This window comes from Leucopleurus acutus (assembly GCF_964270905.1).
Source record: "Leucopleurus acutus genome assembly, chromosome: 1".
Lineage (NCBI taxonomy): Eukaryota > Metazoa > Chordata > Mammalia > Artiodactyla > Delphinidae > Leucopleurus > Leucopleurus acutus.
In genome coordinates, this window is record NC_139142.1 from 124,993,440 (window position 1) to 125,009,732 (window position 16,293).

The 16,293-nt window shown below is 38.9% G+C and overlaps 1 protein-coding gene across 1 annotated transcript in view; it reads right to left on the bottom strand.

The window, feature by feature from the left end:
- Positions 1-429: 429 nt before the first annotated feature.
- The window catches only part of PRTG (protogenin), a gene marked incomplete at both ends in the record, with an annotated part of 128,946 nt that continues 113,082 nt past the window's right edge, over positions 430-16,293 (bottom strand). The window contains 6 exons of the mRNA XM_082846412.1: positions 430-834; positions 1,318-1,422; positions 3,302-3,467; positions 4,747-4,867; positions 6,289-6,471; positions 13,978-14,148. Coding sequence (XP_082702538.1) covers positions 430-834; positions 1,318-1,422; positions 3,302-3,467; positions 4,747-4,867; positions 6,289-6,471; positions 13,978-14,148 — 1,151 coding nt within the window. The remainder of the gene's footprint in view (positions 835-1,317; positions 1,423-3,301; positions 3,468-4,746; positions 4,868-6,288; positions 6,472-13,977; positions 14,149-16,293) is intronic.

Consider the following 16,293-nt stretch of genomic DNA (forward strand, 5'->3'; position numbering starts at 1 on the left):
AAACATTCTTACTCATCTACCTATATGACTCCTTTGATCACACACATTACACATACAGCAATGAAAACAAAACGCTACTAGGAAGTATCATCAGTTATGTAGCTGAGAAACTATCACAACAAATGAGGTAACAAAGTTGTCTTCTGAGTTTGCCATGTGGCAAACTGAGGTAGATAGTCAGCAAAGGGGCTTTCAAAAGTCTTCCCTTTGCTCCAGTGATATATTTCATAATCCAGTCAAATATCTTGACTCTTTTCACATTGCTGACACTGAAACATTCAAAATACGTGAGCTTAAAGATAAAAAAAAAAACACATTCAAAAAAGGTGAAATACCCAATAAGATATCATGATTTTCACAAAAGGCTTTGGCTCCCTGTTCACTGTCCTTCGAAAAGACTTAAAGGTGAGAATACCTGGACGTGGCTATCTAGATTGGAAAATCCTTTTTATCAAAGCAGAGCATGGCAGATGGTGGCTGAGGAACTGAAGAGGAAATCTGCTCAGCATCTGATGGCACTGCATGTTCTTCACACTTTCTCATCGAGGGATCCCCACTCGAATCAGTGCCAGTGAAGGAACTGGGGGTCAGGGGTGTGGTACTTATAACTGAGGACAGGTGTATTTCATCATTGGACTCATGGGAGAACCTTCCAGAATCCCCAGTTTCGTGGCTGCCTTCACTATTCGCTGAATGCTCAGTATCAGTTGCAACACCAAAGGGTCTTGGGAAGCTGGCTGTATGACCTGCGGAGCTGGGGGAGTCCTCGTCACTGATCAATACGGTAGTGCCTGGCTGGTAAAAGCAGACCGCTTGAGTAAATCTTCTTTGAGGCTGGGTAAAAATACACAAAACACCATCAGTGGTAACAGAGTGCTCTTAAAAAATAACAAATCTGGTTTTGCATATTGTGTGTGTGCTGAGCTAGCAAACTGATCGAGTACATGGGTAAAAGACCATCATGAAGGAACTGTCTAGGTCAGTGGTTCTCCGAGGAGTGGGAACACATCAGAATTACTGGGGCAAGTGAAATGTCGAAAGGCTTCTTCAGTGATTTTGATGAAGGCTCCTGCCCCATCCCTTTCTCCATTGCCCCTCAACTCCCACTGAAAACCACAGCTCTGATTACTATTCCAATTGTCACTTCGGTCATCAATCCCCATGGCTTTCCATAGAGTCATGCCCCTAATTAATAAAATCACGGCTAGAAAGAACAAAGAAGTTAAAAAAAACTCACTTACATTTTCCTCTTTTTAAAATTACCATCTCATATACCAGAGGTAGCAAAAGATTTTTTCCATTTAATGGGTGAGTTACCTGCTCAGCTTTTATCTTCTTAGAATCTTGGAAAAAAAGCCATTTTTTCTTAGTGTTGTTTTTAATTATAGGACCATAGCTATTAATTATCAGGTCAGTTCCTCCCTGGAGATATAAAAGGGGAAAATGCACATATTATAGATTTCAGTTTATTACAAGTAGTACACAAAATTTTTAAATGTTAAAAGAAAAAAATGATCACAGACATTATTATTTCTTCTTTTACACCAGCAGCACACAACAAATACAGGGTACTTGTTCGTGATCAAAAAGATATAATAGGTTTATTCCTAAGACAGATATATATGCTGAAGTATTTGGGGTGAAGTGTAAGGATTCCAAAACGTATTTTCAAATGACAGAGGAAACAAAAATATATATAGAGAGAGATACAAAAGTATGAAAAGATACTGACAATTATTTGTGCATTTATTAAATTTTTTCAACCTTTCCACATGGTTGAAAAATTTTTAAAGGATTTAGGAAGGGAAAAATGGGCCCACATATGCTCAACAAAATGGCAATAGACGGGGGATCAGCTCTTAGGCTAACCCAAGGGAATTCAGAGACCTGGCCTCCAAACTGGCTTCTCTGCTTCAATTCAGGCCCCCACTCTGCTCTGTGTCCTTTCATTTTAGATTCTCCCTCTCTCTTCCCATGTCTTCCTCCCCACTTCACTTCTCTTCAATCCTTTCTCATGTCTAGTTCCAAGTTAGTAATAACAGAATGACATATAACATATATATATATATGTTATATATATATAACATATAACAGTATTTTGGTACTTTCTGTGCTTATTTAAAAGTTTTAGGTTCTAATGTTCTAGATTAATTTGAAATAAATTAAATGGCTTACATTTGTATCAGAAAATAAAAGCTAAATTAAGTTGCAAACAAAAAGACAACAGGAGTAGCAAAAATCAATTTACTATTATTTACCCATAATATATATAGTATATAGCACTGTGCTAGACACACGTAAATTGCATCTGCTAAATATAATTATATAAAATTTAACATCAAAATTGCCTGAAATTTTTTAATATTTTTGGTATTCTAAATTTTAGGGAAAGGTTGGGGAAGAAGAATTTATAGCAGGATTTGGCAAACTTTTCCTGTAAAGGTGCAGATAGTAAATGTCTTAGGCTTTGCAGACCACACATGCCCTCTGTTGCATTTTCTCCTCTTCCTCCTTTTTTGTTCCCCCCAAACTACCCTTTAAAAATGTGAAAAACATACTTAGCTCAGAGATGACCATACAAAAACAGACTGCAGGCTGGCCTGGGCTGGGCTATAGTTTGCAGATACTTAATTTACAGCACATTCGTTATGAGGGCTATTATAATAATGCACGATATCTAATGCTGCAAGTGACTAAAAATAATTTTCAGTTGGTGTTCATAATGCTTATCACTGTACTATTATTACACATAGTGGAAAGGACATGAAGTATTATCCTCCAATGACATCTCTTTACTATATCCAACTTCCTAAGGCCGTACAGGGTAGGATCTTGAGACATCTATTTATATACTCTGTATTTAAAAAATTTTCATTCACACCTGGAATGTGCTGATGCTCCATTTAGTTCTAAAATCAAATAAACTAAGTTGAGAATGGATTAATAAAAAATCGTCCATCCAGTATACACACAACAATCCAAATTGTAGTAAATATGGACTGATGACCTTGATGTCCTTATTTAAGACGTCTCAGCTCCACATAATCCGAACTAATTGAATTTATGCTACTTTCTCATATTTTCTTTATCTTCATCTTTTATTCTTTTATCTATCCCTATCTTCTCCCCACATATTGTATGCAAGGAAGGATCTGGGTGAAACGGTTTCACATTTCATTATGTGAAGTATGGACACAATACACTCAACATACAATTTTTTGGTAAAAAGATTTTATGCATAAAGATAAGATGAATGGTAGGAAGGACTACGTAGCACAACAGTCGCTCAACTCAAGAGTACCTTGGCATCGATGAAGCTGTTCGGCATGATCATTGGCATTAAGGACTCTTCATTTTCTAGAGCTCCTTCCAGGTTCTTTCCTACTTCATTTCCATTGGCTAGGGAGGCACTGGTATGAGATAATTGTTGAGTCCCATTCTGTGCTGTCTTGGAGGCAGTTGATTTCCTGAAATATTGCAAGAAAAGGAAATTTTCTAAGTCCACAAGAAGAGAGAAGTAAACGTACCAAATTTGGTGAAATCTGGGAAGTTCACAACTTTGCAAACAATGGAGTTCCTTAATGCTTGTTTCTCAAATATCTTTAGAAACTATTAGATTATAACTCCAACTCACTGCTGCAAACTTTTATGATGTGAGAAGGCTTGTTTTTTTTGTCCCAATGTCTGTTTATATAAAATTACTCTTTACACTTAGTAAAAACCTTAATATTTATAAAGTACTATTATTTATTATTGTCGCTTATTTATAATATACGCAGAAACGGTAGTTTAAAAAATTTACATGCTCTCCTTCAGGTCTGCAGATTGTCACACTAACATAACAATTAATGATGACAAATTTACAGTAGCACTTATGCAAGATTTAGGCATCACTAAAACAATGTACATAAAGATTTCATTAAAAAATTCTTGAAGTGAGAAACTTGGACAGTAAAATTAAGCCAGTTCCATATACAAAAAACTTTAAAATTCTTTCATTAACATGTTTTCTGAGTGTGTTTCTATGCACAAGTACCAAAAACATATAGAATAAACTCTGAAAAACCTATGATAATGGAGAGAGTCTAGTGATGGAGATTACCTAAAAATGATGTGTATTTGACTTTGATTTTTTTAAATAAAGAACCTTAATAAATGAAAGCAAAAGCCAAAATATAAAAGGTTAGAAACAGAGAGGTTCACTGAATGCTGAGAATTTAGCTGAAGTCAAAAGCACTCATAAAATTGCCTGACAAGAGTTTATAGAGAACTAATCCCTAGTTATTACATTTGTTTTAATCCATGTCTGGAGAATCCCAAACATATGACCTATGGTGGTGAGGGTAGAGCTCTCAAGTGACTCAGACATTTCAGGCTACTTAAATATGAAAATATTCCAGGAAGTAAGGAATCCCTCAATCAGCAGATACATCATATTAAGTGGGTTATTTTCTTTAAAAATCCAAAGGATATACTTTGTGTTTCTCAAAATACCAAGGAAATGAGAAAACTAGGTCCTCATTGAAGAGTATTTTGTTGGTACAGTAATTTTTTTCAAATGGTGAGAGAATAATCTTCCAAAGTGAGCACATCTCTATAGCTGTAAGAACCCAAGTAATAATACATTCATTTTAAAGTGGAAAATCCCAGTTACTCTAAAAGGCACTTGATTTCAATTTGTTTCTGTGGTTACTGTAATTTAAATGTTTTTTAACCACATCAACATCTCTAGCAATGGAAACACACCTGGCTTTACTTCGGTATATCAAGATGAGAACACAGATGAGGATGCAGGTCAAGGCTATGCCAACTCCTACAGCAATGCCGGTCATTGATTTTTGGTCCAGATGGTAATAGCCTGAATAAACTGGAAGGGGAAACACATGTACTCAGAGTCAATCAGAAAAGTAAATGATTCCATTTATCATAATTCTCAGATTTTAGCTTTTCAACAATGTGTCTTCCTCTCATAGGAAAACTTTTGACAGTATCTGTGTCTAAGCAAAAAAGACATATTACTCTTTTATCAGTGACCTTAAAATTGGCTTATCTTCTCATATTGAAGATTCTAAATATGAGTTCTAGGTATTATTATATCAAACATGAACATCAGTTCATAATTTATAACGCTAAAAGGCACAAGGCATAGATGTTCACTGACAGGCCAAAGGGTAGCTTTCATGTCATATTACCTTAAAAGCAGATCTGTATACTGAAGACTAGTTTTCCATTTATGCATTTTCATTTACACAGCAGTGCTTCTCAAACTTTAATGTGCATAAGAGTCACTAGGGGATATGTTAAAATGCAGACAGATGCTGATTCACGAGGTCTGGGGTAGAGCCCACGCACAATTCTGCATGTCTGACAAGCTCCCAGGTGCCATTTGCGCAGCTGGTCTCTAGGCACTTTGGCTAGCAAGGTATCTGAGAAGCGAATACGAGCCTTGCTCTCCGCTTCCCCTGATGATATGGCAGCTACTGTGGCTACCTCCTTCCTGTGCTTAAATCTGACTGCCCTGCCCTTCTCTTTGTTTCTCTCTCTCCTTCCCAGTGTCCATCCCCAAAGCGCACACAATACTGAAAAGCTATCCTCTGAGGAACTAAGAGCCTTTAATTCCGCCCTGAATTCAGCTGGCATCTCCTCAATCTGAAGCTGTTCCTGCCACACCCTGCATCGCCACCCAGGCCCCCTCCCCCAGAGAGAGGAAAAGGACATGTCTAGTCCTGGGTCACAGGGGGCCCCGGCGTCCTTCAGAACAATAGGACGATACTCTGAGTGGAGTGAGAATGGCTCTTTAAAGGTATTTTTTCCAATTGCTTTCTGGAGAGAAATAACTTTCACTCTGGAGAGGATGGGGTTTTTGTTTTTGTTTGTTTGTTGTTTTGGTGGGGAAAACTCTTAATGAAAACCATGCTCTTCTTAGCTTGAACACCACAACCATCACTGCCATTTATTTCCACAAACCCCCAGACGCCTGCTCCCATCAGCTCAGGGGTGGTGTGGCTCATCTGTCTTGGTGGATGCACAGCTGGGAGGAGAAGTAACTGGGACACAGCGGTCTAAAAACCGCGGTTAGTTCTGAGGGAAGTGTTTTCTCCTTCTAGGAGTGCAGGGAGAGCCATGCAGCTCCACAACATCAGAACCTCGCCAGCAAGAATTCAAGGAGCCGAGTATGGGTTTAGGGATATGGTCACGGGAGGAGCAGAAATGAAGCAGAGGGGAGCTGGAAAACAATGTGTGTTTTCGTTTGTTAAGGAAAATCAATGATTATGGCACTATACAAACCTTTGACATCAGCAGAATCTAAACGCTTGGGCCTCTGATTTGATTCAGGAGTTTCCTTTGGAAGTACGGCCAGCTCCACAGAATTTGAAAAGGGTCCTTCTCCTACCTCATTGGATGCAGATATCTTGACAATGTATATATTTCCTGCCACAAGGTTTTCTAGCAAAGCCATGGTTATTGCCCCTATAAATATATCAATTACAAATTAAGTAAACTGTCTTTTATTTATTCTTTTAATCACACAAACATGGTCCTTTATTTTTAAAATATTTTTGATTATAAAAATAACACATTAGAAAACATCTGTAAAATGAATAAAATGACAATCTCCCATTGTTAACATTTTTGTGTATTTGTGTGTGTGTACGTGTGTGTACTGTACATGTGTGAGTACATATTTACTACGTGCATTTTTATATCCTAGAGTTTTCATTTAACATTGTGCCATGCACACTGCCCCTATATAATCCTTCTCTGTAATTTTGTTTTAAGAGTAGCTCGTAAAATCAACATGTATTTTTGTTTGGATACATATATATATATAAATACACACTTTTTTTTTTTTACCAAAAAATATATATAAACGTATATGTAATTTTTTACTCTTTACATAGGTATGGATACAAATAGCATTAAGAACATTTTATTATGGAATATTTCAAACATAGGTAAAGACAAAATAACACAATGAACTCAGATTCAACAATTACAAGTAGATTTAAAAAATCCAACGTCAGGGCTTCCCTGGTGGCGCATTGGTTGAGAGTCCGCCTGCCGATGCAGGGGACACGGGTTTGTGCCCCGGTCCGGGAAGATCCCACATGCCGCGGAGCGGCTGGGCCCGTGAGCCATGGCCGCTGAGCCTGCGTGTCCGGAGCCTGTGCTCCGCAACGGGAGAGGCCACAACAGTGAGAGGCCCGCGTACCGCAAAAAAAAAAAAAAAAAAAAAAAATCCAACGTGAGACTCTTTTTTTTTGGCCATGCCTCACCGCTTGCGGGATCTTACTTCCCTGACCAGGGACTGAACCCATGACCACTGCAGTGAAAGCGCTGAGTCCTAACCACTGGACTGCCAGGGAACTCCAATGAGTATCTTTTTTTTTTTCTTTTAGAAATGTTTAAACCACTTAGAGTAATTGTGATAAATGATTTTGTTCTTATTTCTTAAATTAGAAACAACAATTATTTTTGAAAGTATGAATATATTTTTCACCCTCCTAATCATTATCTAAGATTTCCTGAATATAAACAGGCAAGAAGATGCCAAAGTTATGTAGGAACCTCAGGGTGTTGAAGGCTAAGACCCCAGATTAACTATCAAAATTATCACCAGCAACCTGGCTAGCATCTACTTCTCTCCAAAAGGAATCATCATTTGAATTTATATATATTTCATATTGAAAGGTATCTTCTCTGACGGCATGACTGCCAAGAAGGATTCCTATTTGGGCACTGCTATTTCTTGAGGTGTCTTTCTGCTCTTGTCCTGCCACGGCACTGAAGTATTTTTCTTACAAAGGGAATCCCACCCTAGGAATTAGTCTTAATGTTAAGAAACCAGGTATAAAAGAAATTCAGCTAGGAAGTTGTTCTTGCACTGCATTTATGGGTGGATATTCACAGGGAAACCTAGCTTCCCTGGGGTAATTTCTTCTCATTTTTTCCTGATGCAGGGCACCCTTACAATAAATAGTTTTAGAGAGCTTACAACAGCTGGTAGCTGTCACCGCCAGCTCAGAGCTGGCTACACTAGTGCACTTGCTACAATATATTTCATTATGCAAGCAAAATGCAGGGTGATCTTAGAGCTGAGGCCATGACTCAGAGGCTACCTCTGCAGGTCACATGGTGGGAGGGAGCTGAACCCAGTGGCAGTGCGAGGAGCTGAACACGGTTTGCTCTCATGTGCTCCGGTTTCAACCTGGCCTAGAAATAGTGTGAGCTACTTGAATACACAACTGTTGAATAAACACACTGACCCCTATTTAGAATCAGGAAGAGTCTTTCCACTGCCACTTGCTGTTAGGCAGGTGAATTAAAAAGCAACAACGTATTGTGACATGTTACCATTAGCTAGATGGAAGAACATTTCAATTTCTTTACCAACATATATATAAATTGAGTCTCCATTTTATCATAGAATACTGTACATTTAATTTTAGAAAGTGTTTGGCAAAGTCAACCACTGGTGAAATTAAAATTCTTTCGCTTAATTTAAACATTACAAATGGATGAGCTGTGTGTGTATATGTGTGTATGCACACTCCCCTTTCTCCCACAGGAAGTCTTCCTTCAGACAAAAAAAGGAAACTATAACATTCAGGTTCCCATACGAGCAGTTAAACCAGTTCCCAAATATTAAAGTGATTTGACTGTCCCTATATTCTCTCAGCAAATGGTCTAAATTCCAGTTGGTGTGACTGTTTCAGTCTACAGCCTTTTACACACGTCTGAACTTTTAGCTAGACTAGGAGTTTCACAAACCGGACAGTGTTAACAGGCTCAGCGTTGGATCAATGTTGATCAAGTCCTGGCATGTTACCAATTAAGTAATTTGCAACTTGGGGCATGTCACTGAACTTTACTTTCCTCGTGGGGGCAATAATTCCCACCTCATATAATTATTATATGGATTAAATGAACTACCATGGACAAGTGTCTGACACAAGTGTATATACTCAATGAAAGTAAGTCTTCCTCCTCACCTCTGATCTCCTCTCTTGCCTGTGCTCTAGAGCCCGCGAGCCACAACTACTGAGCCTGCGTGCCACAACTACTGAAGCCCACGCGCCTAGAGCCCGTGCTTCACATCAAGAGAAGCCACCGCAATGAGAAGCCCACGCACTGCAGCGAAGACCCAACGCAGCCATAAATAAATAAATACATATATAGAAAAAGAAAAGAATGTCACCATATGTCACAAGATCTTTAACTTGTCATATCACCTCTCCAGACCTGAGTTTTCTTCTCTGCAAAATGAAGAGCTGGTGTCCATCCCCAAATACTAATTACTATTCATTCCACCTCCAATTAGCGCCTTCCACTGCAGGCACACTGCTGTCGCTCCAGTCTTAACATCATCACCTCATACCTTCATGCTGTCACGTGTCTCTTCTCTGGCTTCCCAGACCCCAACCTCCCCAGCTCCTCCTCTGCCTGCCCCTCCCACCCCCAACTCACCCTGGAAATGACATTCAGACTTTTACAAGAACACAAGCTTCACGGGGCTCAGGGACCTCCTCTCTTTAGTTCACTGCTGTGTCCCCAGTGTCCAGAGCAATGCGTAGTGCCTAATGGGTACTTATGCTGGTCAGTTTTATATATCAACGTGGCCAGGCTATAGTGTCCAGTTGCTAGCTCAAACACCAGTCTAGATATGGCTGTGAAGTTTTCTTTTTTAAGATGAAATTAATGTTTAAACCAGTAGACTGAGTAAAGCAAATTACCCTCCATAATACGGGTGGGCCTCATCGAATCCGTTTAAGGCCTTAAGAAAAAAGACTGAGTACCCCCGAAGAGGAAAGAATTCTGCCTCCAGACTCAAGACTTCAACATCAACTCCTGTCAGAATTTCTAGCCTGCTGACCAGCTCTGCAAATTTCAGATTTAGCAGCCCCGGTTCCTTCAATCTCAATCTCTCTCTCTCTCCCACTCTATCTACCTACCTACCTATCTGTACATACATACACACACACACACACATGCAAATACTACTGGTTCTCTTTCTCTGGAGCACCTTGACTTATAAACTACTCAGTAAAGATTTATCAAATCTTACAAATGCTTTTAACCTATAAAATAAAACACTGTTTCATGCTAAAAACAAAAACAAACAAAAAACCTCTCAGAATATATTAGACTCTGGGGGCTTCCCTGGTGGCGCAGTGGTTAAGAATCCGCCCGTCAATGCAGGGGACACGGGTTCAAGCCCTGGTCCGGGAAGATGCCACATGCTGTGGAGCAACTAAGCCAGTGAGCCACAACTACTGAGCCTGAGCTCTAGAGCCCGTGGGCCACAACTACTGAAGCCTGCGTGCCTAGAGCCCATTGTCTGCAACAAGAGAAACCACCGCAGTGAGAAGCCCGTACACCACAATTAAGAGTAGCCCCCGCTCATCACAACTAGAGAAAGCCCACGTGCAGCAACGAAGACCCAAAGCAGGCAAAAATTAAATAAATAAATTTATTTTTAAAAAAGCAAAGCGTAAGATTTTACAGTTGGAGAAAAGTCCCAGTATGCAGTCTCATACCTTTCTCTCTTCTGTCCATACTAAGTGATTTTGTTTTTTCAATTCCACAGTCTTAACTTCATCTACATACTGATGACTTCTAAGTTATACCACTAGTCCATACCTCTCCCATGAACTTAACCCTCCCACCGCTTATTCAACCTCTCTACTTGGACATCCAAGAGGCATCTCAAATGTAACATGTTCAAAATCAAACTTTTGATTTCCCCCACCAATTTTGTTTATTTTTTTTCTTATACCCCACATCAATCTGTGGCAAATCGAGTAGACTATTCCTTCAAATTATGTTCTCATAGCTTCTTATTACCTTCCTTGTTATTATCCCTGTCCAAACTGCCATTAGCTCTCACACAGACACCTGCGAATTAAATGGTTTCCCAGGGACTTCCCTGGAGGTCCAGTGGTTAAGACTCCATGCTCTCAATGTGAGGGGCATGGGTTCAATCCTTGGTCGGGGAACTAAGATCCCACATGCCCCATGGCGTGGCCAAAAATAAATAATAAAATAAAATATACTTTAAGAAAAAGAAGAACTAAAAACGTAAGTGGTTTCCCAATTTCTGCTCTTACTTCCTTATAGTCAATTTTTCAGGTAGGCTGTTAAGGGGTTGCCAAAGTAATCCTTTCAAAATGTAAATGAGATCAATGTCTTCCATCCCTCTTAGAAAAAAATCCGTGGTCCAGGAAGTCTGGCCTACCAGATCTTCCCTTGGCAACCTCCCCACCTCATATCCCACTTCCCCTCACTCTGTCTAGCCACCCTGGCCATCTTGTTGTTCCTCTAAAATGCCAAGCACACTTCTGTCTCAGGGCCTTTGCACTTCCCCCAGATATCCATATGTCTCTGCTCAGATGTCATTTCTTTCAAAAGAACTTACCCCGCTGCCTCCATCACTTTATTCTTTCCCCTATATTTTTTAAAATTTATTTATTTTATTTATTTATTTTTTGGCTGTGTTGGGTCTTCTTTGCTGCGTGTGGGCTTTCTCTAGTTGCAGTGAGCGGGGGCTACTCTTAATTGTGGTGTACAGGCTTCTCACTGTGGTGGTTTCTCTTGTTGCAGAGCATGGGCTCTAGGCATGTGGGCTTCAGTAGTTGCAGCACAGGGGCTCAGTAGATGTGGCTCACGGGCTCTAGAGCTCAGGCTCAGTAGTTGTGGCACATGGGCTTAGATGTTCTGTGGCATGTGGGATCCTCCCGGACCAGGGCTCGAACCCACGTCCCCTGCATTGGCAGGGGGACTCCTAACCACTGCACCACCAGGGAAGCCCCCTCAAACTCTTTACATTTTTCTCTCTGAAAAAAGTAAACTCAATTGCTTTTTACTTATATTGTTTATTTTGTTCTCTATGAATTACTAGCATTAGCTATGAAAAAGGTTCCCTACATTTAACAAGAGACAAAAGCTTTTCACTGATAATGTTTCTTAAATTTACACAAGCAGCATAATGGCAAAAATAGAATTTTTCCCCCTATGCTTTATTATATAGTTAGGAAGGCTTATACAGAAGTAAAAACTAATTACAATTCATTTTGCTATTGGGCCATCAATAAGGCAAAAAATGTTGTTTTCTGGGCCTTGTCTGAAACCGACAAATGAATGCATTAAAAAGAACCAAAACTAAATACTGTTTCTTTTTAGGCAGGTACAAATGAAGAGCCAAAGGAAGTATGTGCTCATGAGATCAAAATTCTTTTATAAGTACTTATAATAACACTCATTAAATCAGGTTAATCACTTGATCAAATGTTGTGTCAATGAATCATTTTGGAATTAATTAATGAAAATTGAATTATATATTTTAAGAATATTGTGGCAGACTGTAAGATGAATAGCCCTGCATAAATTATGCTTCCATCTCTCCATACCTGTGGGCAGTCTCTTCCCACACTAAGTCTGGGCTTGCCTACATGATTCGTTTTGCCAGTGGGATGTTAGCAAATGTGAATCAGGCAGAGGTCTGCAAAGCTTTGTATGTGGGGCTTCTTTCCTCTCTCCCGGATTTTGGAATTCTCCCACTGTTTTTATGCCACCCACACCCTGTTGAAACCCTGAGATGATCAGAGCCTCATGAGTGACCTCAGGAGACACCAAAAGAAGAACTGCCCAGCTGACCCCACTCCAAACTGCTGACTCAGAGAGTGTGAGAAAATAAAATGGCTGAGTTTTAGAGTGGTTTGTTAGGGAGCAGTAGATAATGGATAAAACACAAAATTGTATTGCTGGGAGGTACTTATTATTACTTTCCAGGCTGTTCAGTGACTAGGAAATCATTACTTAGTGGGGCACCCGCTTAATGAAAAATATGAATATGCAACTATCAAAACTCCAGCTTCTGTTACCATTTGTTTATTTTACAACTACAAAAGTGTTATATTGATTACATCCACATAAGTGACCTTAAAGTGTATTCTCTTAATTGGGTGAATATTCCCCTTAAAAGGTAAAATGTATGTGGAAGTGCCTGGCACTGTAAAGTGTTTAGAATATGTAGCTGGAAAACAAATTTCCTTCTCAAAATCCTTCTTAAGCTTTTAATTGCCTGGAAAACAGTTCTTAGCATGTATGTCTGAATTTAAAAAGTATCAAAATCAACTATAATTCAATAAGAAGTTAAAAGAAGTATCAAAATCATGAAATTATACTGTTTATGTGATGGTCCATCCAAACACTGGCATATGAGACCTGTCCAAATGAAAGATTCCAAAATTTAAAAAGGGCATATTATAACAGCATGAAGTAAGAATGTTAAATTCTAGAATACAGTTTTTCTCAGCCAAAATAAAATTGGTATTAAACAATTTAAATTCAGTGTTCCTAAGCCCTAAGCAGCTTTTCCCTGTACTTAAGTGGACCCTAGTATTCATATGGGTCAATTTATTTGAATGTGGACCATTTTAGTAGCTGTACAAAGGTCTTCTCCATTAAACCAGGTCTTCCTCCAGTGTTTGCTACTCCAGTGCAAGACACACAACTGCTGGAAATCTAGTAATTATCTATAACAATTCTCACTTCCTTACCTTCTCTCTCCCTCCCTTAGTGACCAAGTCCTGTTAATTTTACCTCCTTACTGTCTTTCAACCACCCTCTTCTTTCCATCTCACTCCTTGCCACCCTAACCCGGGCTTATCATTCTCTTTCCTGGACTGCAACAATTAATTCCTAGTCTCCTTGCATTACTCTTACCCCTACTCCTCCTCTACCAAACCTCTGCTATTCACAATACTCAGAGTGATTTTTCTGAAGTGTGAAATCAGCCTCATGCTTAAAGTATGTTGATGGCTTCCCAATGTCCTTTGAACAAAACTAAAATTCTTAATCATCTGTTACTTCATAAACATAAATTCAAAACAAACTCTAGATCCCTCTTTCCCTTTGTTTCCTTATCATTAAGAACCTTACTTTTCATGCCCTTGGGTAAATTATGATGATATATACCTTCTCGGTGTAGGACCTGCCACTCTCCTGCAATCCAGGCCTTCCTGGATGCATACAAGATAGTGTAGCGCGTCACAACCGTCTCTGGGCCATCAGGAGGTTTCCAAGAAACCAGGGCAGTGTCATCCTCTATCAATGTCACTTTCACTCCAACTGGTGGGCCTGCTGGTGCTGTGCACACATGTAGAAAATATTATTGTATTATTAGGAGAAAATGGTCATTAAGTACTCAAATACCTGGACAGGCAGAGATAAGAGTTTAAAAAACTAGAAACGACTATAAAAACATCTCAAAATCACAGCTTTTACAGCTCATTAGTGACAATATCAAAATACGATTTTTCTCTTCTTTATCTGAAAACTCATTTCATTTTTATAATGTTTAAAACATTTAAAATATATAAAGGAGGTGGTAGATTCCTAGATGAGGAACTACTAAGTCAAAGGTTGTCAGCATTTTTAGGGCTCTTTACATTGTTTTGCCACATGGACAACTAGAAAGGTTTACAGTTCCACCAGGGCACCTGTGCATTACTCACTCTATTAGGTACTGAAGCTAAACTACATTTCTTACTAAAATGCATAGAATGTATATTTAATCTGATCTAGGAAGCCACTCAAAAAATACTTCTGAGACTGAAACGTTCAGTTACTCACCAAACCGTTGTGAATCAGTGAGTTTATAGAACAGACTTTACCTTATATCTACCTTACCTTATATCTTATCTACTTTTACCTTATATCTATCTTAGACTAATACCTTATATTTACGAAAGGTAGTGAAGTCCTGGGATTTTAGTGGAGCCCATGTTCAATATGAGCTAAAGGTGTGAAGAGCTGGTTTTGCGCACTACCTCACATATGGAATATTGCCAAAACCATAGCAAAACAGCCCAATGCTCACTTAAATAAGTATCCTTTGTTTTCTCTAAGTATCATTAAAATAGAGCTGCAGTCTACACCTTCACCATCATTCTAGAGAGAAGGAAATGCATGGAGAGATATACCGTGTTCTTGGATTGGAAGAATTAATATTGTGAAAATGCCTATACTACCCAAAGCAATCTACAGATTCAATGCAATCCCTATCAAATTACCAATGGCATATTTCACAGAATTACAACAAAAAATGTTACAATTTGTATGGAAACATAAAAGACCCCAAATAGCCAAAGTGATCTTGAGAAAGAAAAATGGAGCTGGAGGAATCAGGCTCCCTGACTTCAGACTATACTACAAAGCTACAGTAATCAAGACAGCATGGTACTGGCACAAAAATGGAAATATAAATCAATGGAACAAGATAGAAAGCCCAGAGATAAACCCACACACCTATGTTCACCTAATCTATGACAAAGGAGGCAAGAATATACAATGGAGAACAGACAGTCTCTTTAAGAAGTGGAGCTGGGAAAACTGTACAGCTACATGTAAAAGAATGAAATTAGAACACTCCCTAACACCTAAACACAAAAATAAACTCAAAATGGATTAAAGACCTAAATGTAAGGCCATACATTATCAAACTCTTAGAGGATAACATAGGCAGAACACTCTTTGACATAAATTGCAGCAAGATCTTTTTTGACCCATCTCCTAGAGTAATGAAAATAAAAACAAAAATAAACAAATGGGACCTAATTAAACTTAAAAGCTTTTGCACAGCACAGGAAACCATAAACAAGAGAAAAGACAACCCTCAGAATGGGAGAAGATATTTGCAAACAAGGTAACTGACAAGGGATTAATATCCAAAGTATACAAACAGCACATGCAGCTCAATATCAAAAAAACAAAAACAAAAAAAAAACACAACCCAATCAAAAAATGGGAAGAACTAAGTACACATTCCTCCAAAGAAGACATATGGATGGCCAAGAGGCACATGAAAAAATGCTCAACATTGCTAATTATTAGAGAAGTGCAAATCAAAACTACAATGAGGTTATCACCTCAAACTGGTCAGAATGGCCATATTCAAAAAATCTACAAACAATAAATGCTGGAGAGGGTGTGGAGAAAAGGCAACCCTCTTGCACTGTTGGTGGGAATGTAAATTGATACAGCCACTGTGGAGAAGAGTATGGAGGTTCCTCAGAAAACTAAAAATAGAACTACCATATGACCCAGCAATCCCACTCCTGGGCATATACCTGGAGAAAACCATAACTCAAACAGATACATGCACCACAATGTTCACTGCAGCATTGTTTACAATAGCCAGGACATGGAAGCAACCTAAATGTCCATCAACAGAGGAATGGATAAAGAAGATGTGGTATAGATACACAATGGAATATTACTCAGCTATTAAAA